The 13,067-nt window shown below is 50.0% G+C and overlaps 1 protein-coding gene across 2 annotated transcripts in view; it reads right to left on the reverse strand.

Annotated features, from left to right (window-relative positions):
* Positions 1 to 1,542: 1,542 nt before the first annotated feature.
* POU2F3 (POU class 2 homeobox 3) overlaps positions 1,543 to 13,067 on the reverse strand; it is a 53,382-nt gene continuing 41,857 nt past the window's right edge. For both annotated transcript variants that reach the window (XM_090027146.1, XM_090027145.1), the window contains 6 exons: positions 11,856 to 11,997; positions 11,094 to 11,230; positions 9,979 to 10,140; positions 5,837 to 5,903; positions 4,868 to 5,000; positions 1,543 to 3,796 (listed from right to left, as the gene is read on the reverse strand). In XM_090027146.1, the coding sequence (XP_089883272.1) occupies positions 3,757 to 3,796; positions 4,868 to 5,000; positions 5,837 to 5,903; positions 9,979 to 10,140; positions 11,094 to 11,230; positions 11,856 to 11,997 (681 nt within the window). In that variant the 3' untranslated portion in view covers positions 1,543 to 3,756. The remainder of the gene's footprint in view (positions 3,797 to 4,867; positions 5,001 to 5,836; positions 5,904 to 9,978; positions 10,141 to 11,093; positions 11,231 to 11,855; positions 11,998 to 13,067) is intronic.

The following is a 13,067-nucleotide window of genomic DNA, read 5'->3' on the forward strand; positions in this document are numbered from 1 at the left end:
AAGCTCCCCTGCCCTGTGCTGGATCGCACCCACGCGTGGCTGTGGGCAGACCCGCCTGCAGCACCACCTCTTCCAGCGCCTAGGGACTCCTGGGGAGGCTTGGCTCCCCAGGGATAGGAAGGGTTTTCCTAAGATCTTGTTGATACACAGAACTCACACCAGATTAACTAAATTTGCCATTGAAACAGGGTTAATTAATCTGGTGCCAGCTCTTGGGCAGACACAGTCACATGGGCTTAGCAGATTGCATGTGTCCTGCAGACACTGAAAGGAGATTTATGCTCTGTTTTGGAGGATCAGTTCACTCTCTCCTTGCGTCCAGGTGTTTCGGTATTGCTCCTCTTTGCTAACAAACGCAGCCACATGCCCAGAGTCCTGCGCCCGGTTGTGGCGGACCTGGGATGAGAATGTAGTTAGATGCTTTCTGCGGATGCTGAGGACAGCACAAAGCCTCCTTAGCTGTGCCTGTTACCTGATGTCCTGCTATACTCACCACTGGGTTAATGTAGGTATGTAACAGATTTGGAATAATGACATGGACATGAACTTAGTGATAGTTGTGTCTGTTTATTGCTGGAATAGGGTGTACAGGTAGCTCATTGCTGCGTGTCCCTGCTACAATGCCATTTCCCTTCCAACCAGAATTCACTTTTCCCAGAGTATTCTCCTCAAATGACTTTGTGAGGGCATCAGGTGAGGCCACATGCTTTTGATGTCAAGGTGCCAAGGTACCCAGTCATCCAGCCAGCATAGCAAGTGATACTAGAGCATCCTACTAAACTCCACAGAAGGTCTTTGTCTTCCATAGAAGCGCTCAGTATTTCCTGCCTATCACACCCTTTAGCTTCGGGAAGGAGTTTGGGGAAGACATTGCTGCTTTTCTCCCCTGATTCCCCCTCTCTCAAGAGCAGAGACAGTGTCTGGAAAAGATGGGACAGTGCCAAACCCACTGCAAGGACGCAGAAAATAACACTGCTGTTACCTCATTTGAATTAACCTGATTTTGGCCACGTGATTAAAAGTACCTGTAGGTCAACTGGCCTCAGCTGCAAGAAAATCTTGTTGTTGCCTTTCATTATACTATGAGTCACACAGACACTGAATGTGTTTGGCAAATTTTGATTAACCCCTCCAGGTTTTCTTGAGTCTGTCTCAAATCTGCTTGACTTCTGCTGCATCCGAATCAATAGACATAAGCCATTCAGAGCCCAGGTTGCATTTGCAGTCTTTGTTTAATACAAACAGTCAGGGAAAGGGAAGAGTTCAAACAAGCTAAAACCATCACTAAAATGCAGGTGAATTCTTTCCCTACCGCTTTGACAGTGCACGGCAAGGTCTAACGAAGCAGCTCCTCAGTTTGTGAGCATCCTGGCAAGAGCCCTAGGGCTGTCCATGAGCAGTTTGATTAGCTGCACACTATGAATTAGATTAACGTAAACCTGGTTCCCTACACTGTGCTTCTGCATGAAAGATGTCTGCAGGTGGCCTGCTAGTGAGCTGTGTTGGCTCCACTGCTCTGAGTTCAACATCAAATACATTTAAGTTAAAAGATGTGGAAAAAAAAAAATAAAAAAAAATATATATATATATATAAACCAACCTGTGCTCTCACTTCCACCCAGACACTCCCTCCACTGAAAGCAGAGGTGGAGTTGGCCTGTCCCATCTGCTGTCACTCCAAGCTGTATGCACCCAGCCCGCCGATGTGAAGGGCAGGCTGCTTTCCATCGAACTCACCCTTTATGAGCAGGGCGTAATTCTGCCCTCAGTTATTCCCCTGCATCTTTTGTGGCATTGCAAAGCAGCGCAGTAATGGAAACCTGCTTGAGTGTTTCTGTGGGTGATGCATGAGCCAGAGCAGAGTCCCGTTCTGTCGTGGCGTTGACAGCGTTATTTTTGTCATCAGAGGAAGAAGACACTACTCTCACGTACACAGGGTGGGACTCCCTGGGCAGTCCCTTGTAAATGCCACACAGTCAGCCTGGCTGTGCGTTGCACCGGCTGCCACAAATACTGCACACAGACTGCAGGGCAATGGGGAATCACACGGAGGGAATTGACCGGCTGAGTAGGAAGGGACCTTTGCAAAATGGACCCATACTTCAGAGTTTTAGAGTGGAATGACTGAGGACACCTGCCTGTAAACTACTACCTGATGCCAGGGGGAGTATCTGAAACAACATCTGTTAGGGATGCCTGGAGGCCTTTCCCTAGAAAATATTTTTTTAGCTCAATCACCAGATCTCGCCTTGATGCAGAAAGTTCCTGGGCCTGCATAATGCCGGCAATCAGATACTATAGCCTGGGTGGCCCTAAACTCATTGCAGTGATCTGGTTTCACTCCCATACTGTCAGTGGTGGCTCTCCTCTCTGTTCCTCCCAAATATCTGTGCATTCTTGCAGGGTGAAGACAATCTGAATTTTTAATGTTCAAAAAACTCATCCTGAGGTACAGGAGGGAAGGAATCTTCCCTGTAAAAAAAATAAATAAATCCCCGGGGCTTTTCTACAGTAAAAATTCAGAGTTTTGTTGCACATTGCCCTTCAAGAAAGCTCTCCTCTATGTGATACCAAGGTCATAAGGGTCCCATGGCTGGATTTGTAGCCCTGGGGCACTCATAGTGAGAGCTAGGTCTTCAAAAGGTCTCAGCTCCCAGTCACGCCCTGGATAAGGGACAGATCTTGCCAATGTAAGGTACTGAGCCATCTTGGAAATTTGGCCTGAGTAAGTGCCTCTGTCAGCTGTTCTCTAAGTAAAGGTGTCCAGGCAGGAACAATACAGGCTGCAGGGAGATGGGCTAAGTGGAAACCCGATAGTCTGGAAGGATGAGATGGGCCTGCAGTGAGACCCATTCCCCAGGGCAAAGGGACTGCAGCATCCTGGCACAGAGGGGGTTAATCCTGAGGTTTATCCCTGACCTGCAGCATTGCTTTGTAAAGCAGATTAATGATGAGGTTTTGCTTAAATACAGGCAGGGCATTGCTGTGCTGTAGAGGAGACCGAGTAGCCTCAGAGCCTGAGTTCACCTGTGGTTTTTAAAAGCAACAGTCGCTAAAAGAGCAGTGAGATAAAGTCTGAGCTGTGACAAGGACACCATCCTTTAAAAGGGGATATATGCTTTTTGTTTTAAAGGAAAAGAGAGAGAGGCACTTGGCTCTACAGTGCAAAACAGGCAGAGCAAAACATTAGCAGAGCGGGGGCGTTATTCAAAGCAAACAGGGATTGATGCGCCGGTACAGCACAGTGCCAGTGAGGACACCACAGCTCACATCTAGACAGAGGTCTTTGGTGAAATGAATTTGGTGACCTAGGCTCAGTTCAGGGGTTTTGGGGTAGTGTGTGTGCATGTGTGTGGCAGATTGGCATCAGGGACCCCAGTGCTCTGCAGTGAGTATGCAGAGGGGTGGTCACGATATGGCAACTCTGATGAACTACTGTCGGCAGTACCAAGCTACTGTAGATATTTGCAGGCAGTGGACAGTGTTGGTGCTGACAGAGCAAAGCAAGGGGCCTTTTCTTAATTAATGCCTGGAAGTGCGTTACATTTCACCGCTGGTGTCCAGGTCCCCACGGGAGGTTCATCCACAGTTCGAGTCTCTTAACAGTTCGGCAATTCTGGACTCCCATGAATGAGACCTTCGTTCGGCTGCACTTCGAAGGCACTGTAATGCCAAATCTTGCATAGATCACTGCTTCTGGAGAAGTCAGTCCACAGGCAGGCCTCAAAGCTCCTTCGGTGGGATGGAGAAGCAGCCTCAGTGGAGGTAAGTCGTTTGATTCCATCGGTACCATGATCTGCACAAAGGAAAAACATAATAGATGCAGATACAACCCGGTTTTCCCCTTCCCCTGCAGCCTGAACTGATCTCGCTCGCCAGCCTGCATCAGGGCGCGATCCCCTGGAGCCGAGGAAGCAGAGCAGCCACTGCAACGCTCAGCTGCTCTTAGTTTATTTCCTGGTTCCTTGGCATCACCGATGCTATGAGCCACGCTGGTTGGTAGAAGCAATAGAGGAACTACAGGTGGGCACGGCATGAAACATCCCCTGCAGAACGACTAGAGATTTGGATCTGTCGGGTGGCTCAGAGCTTCTGGGATCTCTGAGGCCGGGCTAGATTTGACAGGGGAAATTATTCCTCCTCCCTGCTTTACCTGCTGCTGCAGGATTATTCCTGTGTGTGTGCTGGGTTGGCTCTGGTGGGGGAAGCTGGAATTAAAGGACGGAGTCTAACCAGGAAACCCAGCAAAACAAAGCGTCCTTGTCCCTGGAGGAAGAAGCAAGCACCATGGCTACACTCTATATCCTTTTACATGCTGAATTCAGGTAATTCATATGAGCTTCATTGGAGCTGGACTGTTCACAGTGATGACAGGTGACAGAACAAGGAGCAATGGGCTCAAGTTGCATCAAGGGAAGTCTAGGTTAGATATTAGGAAACAGTTGCTCACTAGGAGGGTAGTAAAGCACTGGAACAAGTTACCCAGACAGGTAGTAGAGTCTCCATCCTTGGCAGTTTTTAAGACCTGGCTAGACAAACCCTTGTCTGGGGTGATATATCTGCGGCTGGTCCTGCTCTGAGCGAGGGGCTGGACTGCATGAACTGCTGAGGTCTCTTCCAAACCTACTTTTCTATGATTCTAGGAATTTTCACTACCATGAAATTTCAAAGCAAATGCAGCTTTTTGAAGCAGTAAATAGCCACTTCCCAGAATGAGAAGGAAACCACCCCGCAACACTTAGCTTGAGTTTTGCTGCAGTTTCCAGCGCTGCAGTGCTCTATTTAAGCCCTGAATGTTCTCCAGGCTCTGATCCCATCATGCCTGGACATTACCAGGGAGCGAACCTGGTGCTCCGTGTTGCCTTACCCAGAAGAGTTGAAACTGGATGAATTCATCGCAGGTTTGGAGTGGCTCTGGGATGCACTGGGGCTACTGGCATGGAGCACTGTGCCAGGTGAGGAGGGCCGGCTGGAGTTTCCAGGGGAGCACGACGATGTTACTGCGCAACAGGAGAGGCCAGAATGAGGTTTGTGTCTTGGGGGTAGTTCTCTCCTCCCTCCCTCTTCTCTCCTTTTCCTCATTCCTTGCTCACTGCACCAGCAGGCATGTTTAATCTGGCACCCTGGCCCTGGGCTGTGCCCAGCCAGCCAAGCGGGGCTTAGGGGGCATCCTCCCCATGATGGAGCAGGGCTGCTGGAGCAGACGGTTCCTTCAGCATGAGATCTGCCAGCCCCAGAAACATCAGCGTTCTCCTCCACAGACCCCCAGGCCAGAGCATGTGTTTCCAGTCCAAAGCCTTATGGTAACCGTAGGAGGCATAAATGGGGCAGGGGAATGAGAGAATGGCAAGAGGGGAAGACAGCGAAGGAAGTAAAAGAACGGGCAAGGAAGGAATTGCAACGAACCCCAAGCTGGAGCAGATAAGTCTTGTTCTTGAGCACATCACACCAACAGGGATTGGCTTGGACTTGTAGATCCAGGGCCAACACCCCCCAAATATGAGGGTCATTTGATTACAGGATTCTGCCTCGGTCAGCCATAAATATCTGCTTGGGATCTCACAGGAAAAGCTATTCCAGCAAGGGGACTGTCCTCAGGTTGGCCAGAGGGAGGATGCAGATTTTACCCTTTGCTGTCTTTGACCTCGAACTTGGCCACACTGAGCAACCAGTCAGGGCCAGACCAATGGCCCATCTCATATGGCGTGAGGGTGCTGGAGCCCAGGCAGCTCTCGGAGCTAATCCAAGTCCTCAGCAGTGACAGAGGAAAGAGTGAAAGGGAGCGTGGTTCCCGTGAAGGAAATGGGAGAGGTACCTTCCCACCTGCTGGGCTTACCTGCCCCTGGCATGGTGCTGTGGACTGAGTTGACTGAGGGAGGTCCCAGGGACCCTGAGGTAGAGACCTGAAAGGGAACAGAAACTGAGTCAATCAGTGACTTGGGAAGAACAGAGATCCTGGAGCACTGCTCCCTTCCTCTTCCCGTGGGGAGCCCTTTGCATCCTGCAAGCCCCCATACAGATCTCTCGTCCACGTAGAGCTGAGACTCATATGGATGACTCCCTGTGTAACACAGGGTACAGCCCACCTTGCCACTGGATTGCACATGTGCAGGCCCTGATCCTGTTGTATCACACACACACACTTCCCATAGTGCAAGCGCAAATGGGTGCAATCTGCAGTCTGTAAGGCAGGGTGCTCAGTATGTGGAGCACTTCTAAATACACAAGCCGTGTCTCCTCTCCCAACAGCCATCCCTGGGAGCAGCTCCCCCCTCGTTCATGAGCATATGCCATTGCTGTGTTAACTAGGGTGATTGCTTGCCTGGCTGAGGAAAGCTTAGGGGAGGATTTGTTTATTTTAAATTGACTTAGCGTGAGAAATGTTCTGCCCTTTTTCTAGAGGACAAGCACTCTTACCACCTCTCCTGGCATAACTAGAATACCCCCTAATCAGTGCGACTCCCAGCCTCTGGCTGTGACAGGCTGCATACACCTCTAGCAAGGACCAATTAGCTTTTCCTTTTAACAAAAATGCTTGAATGCAAAGCGCTATAAAGACATTCCCTGGTCCTGCGAAATCCCATCCGTTTGCTTCAAACTGCAACAGCAAAATCCGTGATGGTGCTCATCTGACATCTACCCCGGCTGTGTCTGGACACCTCGAGATCATTAATAAAGTTATCCTCAAGCACTGTTATCCAGAAAGGAAGTATATTAGCTCCCTGAGGCACAGTGAGATTAAGTGATTTGCTCATCTTCACTACAGAGAATTAGTGGCTGAGCAGGGACACCAAACTATAGCTCCTGAGTCACAAGTCAGTGCCCTCAACTACCAGCTAATGCACACAGGACCAGTCCACGCTAAAACAAGGTTTAATATTTTAGTTCTAGTCCATTGCATCTAGAATAACAACATATCATTCCTCTTGTTCTGGATTTTAACACAGTTCATGCTCTTGTTTTTCCTCTGTCCTGTATGAGTCTTATCTGTAACAAAGAAAGTCATAAGCGATATTAAACAGTTGTATCCAGATGGCTGGATCATTGACTAGTTCGGGGGAGGGGGGCAACCTTTTTAGCCCCATTCCCTCCTCAAGTGCCACCCCTATTCCCTTTCCCTGCCCAACCTGCTGCTCTGCTTTCTGCTCCCTGCCCTTCCTAATCTGCTGCCCATGTCACTTGCAGCACCCATGGTGCAGGGTGCCCACCCCTGAAATAGTAAATGATTCTGAGCACATAGGATCCTGGCAGAGCAAGAAGAAATGAGCAGTCCAAAACTGGTGAGCTATCCCTCGTCTGTAACTAGACAATGCTAGTCATACTTTTCTGCCTGTGGATACATGAGACTTTGCACCATTAAACTCTTCTGCAATGGGGCTCCGTTTCACTGTATTTTACCTGCAAAGAGACGGAGATGCACGGTTTTGACTCGAGATTTACAAAGGTGTTGAGCCCCTGACCTGTGACACTCAGGGCCTTTCCAGTGGCCTCAGGTTGGACTCACATGAACAGAGATACTCAAACTATTCGTATGATCTTGGCCTCCTCCCTTGCAGCCCTTCTTACTTTGCTTCTTTGTAGAACTTGTTGTTGGCTGATTTTGCTGCCAATTCGTCTTTTTGCCTCTTTAATTAGGGGATGTCTGGGTTTCTAATAGGCCTTTCTCTCTGGTTCTGATTTGTTTACATCTAAATAAGTACACACAGCAACTTGTTGAGAATGGACGATGAATAGCTCATGAGATCGTACTACAGCTAAGGCCTTTGTGCGAAAACTTCACCAAACCTCACTCCAACAGGAGACCACCTGATTTCAAGACAGAAAGCATCCCTTATGAATATGCCCAGATACACCCTCCCCTCCTATAGCATATGAACCCTCAGTGCCTGCAATACAGCAGCCAGGCTCCTACTATGCCAAGTCTGTTAGCCAGCAGCAGGCTGTTACCCACAATGCCCACGCTGCTGTAGGGATCCATACCCCATTGCATGAATAGAGGTGACACTGTCCACAGTGACTCTTGCCAACAAAAAAACGCCTTTTGGGCAACAAACAGCAGCAGCATATGATGATCTCAGAGACTATTCATGGGAAGAACGTCTGCAGATGCTTCGGCAGCAGCGTTCACCCCAAACACTCAACACATCTATTAGAGTCTCAGCAAGCTACAGACCTGCCTTGACAAGCACCTGCCTGATGCTCGTGGGTGGAAAAACAGGCAGGTGCCCTTTGATGTTCAGTGCACCCCAGTTAAGATGGCAACTTTTGTTAAGCAGTGAGACTGCAGACCACTCCCCTGGCACCTTTGTTCACGCAGAGGAGGAACAGCCACCTCTCCAGTTTGGGATTGCAACACCGGTCTGTAAAGGTGCGTGTAGTTTCAGGGATGTGGCTTTTTGCTCCCAGAATTAGCAAAGGACCTTAGCACCTGCTCAAGTGAATTCAGCTGAGTTAAGCATGGCCTTAATGCTCTCTTGGACCAGGGCAGAAAGAAAGAGGAGCCACTTGAACCTGTTTTATAGTTTGCAGCCTAATGCTCCATTGCCCATTGAGATGAGAGCAGGCCCCTGCAGTGTCATTTAAGTACCATATTAAAACATGACAGAGGTCCGTGTGCTGCATGCTGGGTTTGAGATGGTGGGAGCTGGACATTTTTAACCCTATGTTTCCCAGTAGATTGATCTAGGTCTAACTGTCATTGTTAAAAAGGATTTCCCCCCATTTTAACTGATTGCAAAGTCATGTTTAACACCAGATTAGATAATACAACTCTTCAGGGTTGTGCTCTACTACAGCCTTATTTCCTAGTAAAAACAAGTCCAGTATGTCCTTCGTCTATGCAGCCCTTTCTCTTCTTCCATGACAGTAAATCCTCTGACTCTCACCACTTTTTTCTGCAGGAGGGTAAGGGGAGAAGGGATAGTATTGGACTTAGGTTTTGTCCCGAATCCCAGACTCAGCCCAGTATCCCAGAGCAGTTCACTGCCTCATCTCAAATATCCTAAGGTGAGCTGGTGACCAGCATTGACATTACAGTGGCCATCACTAGGCTCCAGAGTCAACACCACTAGGCTTCAGACTGTGGCAATCCTGATCAAACTATGGACCACATAACAACACCCTGCCCTCTATACAAATGTGATGGTGACATTGCAGAGGTACATTCCCTTTCCTCAAGAGCATTAGACTGGTTAACTAACCTTAAACTGGACTTATAATTGTTGCTCCAAGTCAGCCGTAGGAAAGAAGAAGAGTCAACCTACTGAGTGGAGACAGTCCACACCTTCAAGAACCAGCTTCCGCTAATATTTAACAGTTTTTCTGTGCAACATTAAGGGATCGAAGCTTGGGATCAGACCCTCAGAGAATAAGTCTAGGCTGATTTACACCCACTGAGATGCTTGATTAAAAATCAAAGAAAAGGAGAACAAAAGTGTATATTCCACAGAGAAGGACCAGGCTATGTGACCAGTGCAAGGCTGGCGTGCTGGCTACCAGCTCAATCTACCCGCCTTAACAGCATCTCCACCCAGTTCCCTACTCATTTCCTCGGGGCGTGCATGGGAGGAGATGGGGTGACTCAGAGAACGGCGCTGTTTTCCTTGTGTTGGTACCAAATTGAAGCCCTGATGAGAAGATATTGCACTGCAGGAAGTGGAGGGGATGATTCAGCAGGCAGTGCTCAGCCCAGCGAATTGGGTCAATGCCCCAGGGAGCACCCGCTGGGAGAAGCACTGTATTTTTGGTTAAAAGTGAAGGAAGCCCTGCCCACTGGTTCCATGGGCATCCGTGACCTGTGAGGTTCTTTGCTCCCTTTTCTAGTCTACTGCACAGTGCTGGCACCCTCTGCACTGTGGACAGTTCAGAGATGATCTCCACTGCAAGAAGACCCATCTCCTTACTACTCTATGGTACTTCCTGCTTCACAGACAGTAACGGGGAACCCCCCTCCCCATGCCTTGGTCCAATGGATCTCACCAGTCTGGAGTTGTAGATGGGAGATTTAATGGGGGTTGGCATTGGGCAGCTGATCCGCTTCTCCTTCTGGCGCCGGTTACAGAACCAAACCCGAACCACTTCCTTTTCCATGGAGAGCTGCTCTGCTATCAGGGAGATCTCCTCTGAGCTGGGCTTGGGGTTCTGCTAAGAGAGGGCATTAGGTTAACAAAGAAAGCCTTGCCGAGCTGATGTTGCAGCACCAGCAAGGGGGGAGAATCAGTCGAACGGGATCAGACATGGGACTGGGCCAGGGTAGTAGTGAGGGCTGGTTGGAAAATGTTCCACCAGAACACATTTGTCAATGAAAAATGGGGTTTGAGCCACCAGACTAAGTGAGAAGTGCCTGCCTTCCACCAAAAATATCGTTTTTTTTTTCTTTTTTGGGGCATCTGAATGCTGGAGAACCAAGACAGTCTAATTGTGAATTGCTGCCATGGTCTTGCATGCAGCTGGAGGCAGAGCTCCCCAACTTGACCAGCCCCTTCAAGGTCACAAGGCAGCTGTAAGACTGCCAGAGGGGACAAAGCAGTGCACTGCGGGAACCTATTCTGATCGGGGGTGCGTCTACATGAGACGCCAACTGCGCAGTAGCCTAATAACACTGTGCAAAAGTGTTTTGGGGAAAAACCAGGCTAATATGCTACTGCGCAGTAGTATTAGACTACTGCGCAGTAAGCATCACTAACAACCCATGTGCCAGCATTACTGCGCAGTGGTGCGAGTTACTGCACATTGATTGAGTACTTGGTTAACCAAGTGCTAAACTTAATGCGCAATAACTATAACACATTAATGAATGTGTAGACGTGCCCAGGGAAACCCATCTCCTGAAGATGGACCAATGCACCCCAGAGACACTGCAGCTGTGTGTGCAAGCTGAAATATTCTCTTTCTATTTTTCAGCAAAAGGTCATTTTTTTCCCCATGGAAAATTAAAATACCATGCAACTACAAGCTGCAATAAACCCCCTCTCCCTTCCAAAGCAGGTTCCCTCCCTTCTCCTTTTGGAGGCCTCAGGTGCGCAGCTAAGAGCCAGCAGGGATTTCCAGCTGGGGAATACAGTTCATAACCCACGCCAAGATTTTCCTCTCACATCTTGAAACCTCTTCTCCAGCGTGGAGCGAATGTTGGTCTCGATGCTGGTGCGTTTCTTCCTTTTCCGCCCAAACATCTCGCTCACCAAGGGGTAGGAGCTGGGGGTGCTCATGGAGGAGTCCAGCGGGGCAGATTCTGAGGAGAGGGGGAGAAGGGAGAGTCCACGAGGGTTTTGCCCTTGGAATTACAGATATTTGTTTTGGTTTTTATCCCCTCTCCCAACAAGCTCCCTCGAGGGCCAAATTTTCAGCTGTTTTCAACAGTGGAACTGTGCTGCTTCACGCCAGCTTGGCATCAGACCGCGCGTTGCCGAAACACTTCGTGTTGCGGTGCACAGACTGAGCAAGGTGCTGGTCAAGCACACCGGGCCATGACGTTCCCCAACGGCTTGCAGCCCCGAGGGATTATCACCCTGCAGACTTCTGTGTGCCGCTAGCGGAGATCCCCCTTTACATCCTAAAGGACATGCTCCTCCTAAAACTGACATATCGCAGAGCACTTTGCCAAAGGGCTAGATAGTTGCAGCTGAAGCAAGTGAAGCACAGAGCAGCCAGCTAGCTTTCCTGGTAAGTGGCAGAACCAGGAATAGAGCAAGTGTGACCCCCAGCAAGTGCGTTTCAGGTCTCCCACTGTGCCGCGGGGGACAGAAGTGGTGCTACTGTCCCAAGCTGTGGCTGCAGCTCTAGCTCTCATCTTCGGAGGCCCCATTCAGCCCCCGATTGCACTGGCCATTATACCAGAGCAGCATGGCGTGGCCTACCTGCATCGCTCAGCCACTTCTCCAGCAGGGGTTTGAGCTTGCACATGTTCTTAAAGCTCAGGTTGAGTGCCTCAAAGCGCGAAATGGTGGTCTGGCTGAAATCATTGCCGTACAGCTTCCCCATGGCCAGTCCGACGTCACCCTGCCAAGGCAGCCAGAACTGAAAGAGTAGCTGAGAAAACCCACTCACAGCCTCCCCCCTTGGCATCAGCTTGTGGCAGGAAGCCACCTTTGTTTTTCCCCAAAATCTCTGCTCGGTGACAATGTGATTCAGGTGGGCCCAGCAGAGGAGATGGACCTTTACCCTCTCTCTTTAGGTCACCTGAGCTGGCTACAGTCCCAAGGGAGGGGGAAACCTGCTCCCTCTGCCTACGTGACTGGTATCACCTACCTGGGTGAGGGGCATCTACCTGGTGGGCTGCAGTCTGCCTGGCAACTAGTGATGTATTTGAAATTGGTTGGCCGACAGCCAACATTTGCTGGCCTCCATTGGACCAGGTGAATGAGGTCACAGGGGCTATATAAGTTAAGACTGCCCAGGAGGAGGGGGCAGCAGCCATGCGGGGGACTCCGACTTAGAGAGGAGCTTGACCATCTGAACCGGGCTCTGTCCCCCATAACTCATGAGTGAGGAACGGCCTGTCTCCAGAGGGGATCTCCAACAGCCTCGGGATGATGCTTGTGAGTAAGCTACTCGAGATCTGGGTAGATATCTAGCTGGCAGTAACTCAGATGCGTGATCAAAAAGGCTACCTCAGCCAGACTGTTTTGCTCGATGGGATTGCTATGATATTGCTCTATCTTGTACCCTATTTTCACCTTCCCCCTGTAATTAATAAAGTTCTCCTTTGAGACCGGTGTGGGAGACTTATTGAGGGGTGGCTCTAAATTATGCCTAAGAGACCCCTCAGGTCTGCCTTTTTGGCCCCCGACTTGGGGAAGTGCCCCAAGCGCCTGTACTGGGTCGAGTACCCGTAGGACTACTAGGTCTGTGTTTCCCCGAGGACACGAGGCCGAGACCGTCCCTTCTCAGGGTGGTGGCAGCACACGTTACCCCCAGGCTAGCGAGTGTGCTCTAGGAAAGGGGTCAGCCGGACGCGAGACGCCCCAGGGAGGCACTCGGGGCCTGGGAGGTGGTCGGGCACACGGAGGTGGGGGGCTCAACGCAGGAACCCGCCACACAGCTCACGCTTGGTCGTTTCTCCATTGGCA

The sequence above is a fragment of the Crocodylus siamensis genome, chromosome 14 (genome assembly GCF_052110815.1).
Source record: "Crocodylus siamensis isolate JL-2025a chromosome 14, ASM5211081v1, whole genome shotgun sequence".
Classification (NCBI taxonomy): Eukaryota; Metazoa; Chordata; order Crocodylia; family Crocodylidae; genus Crocodylus; species Crocodylus siamensis.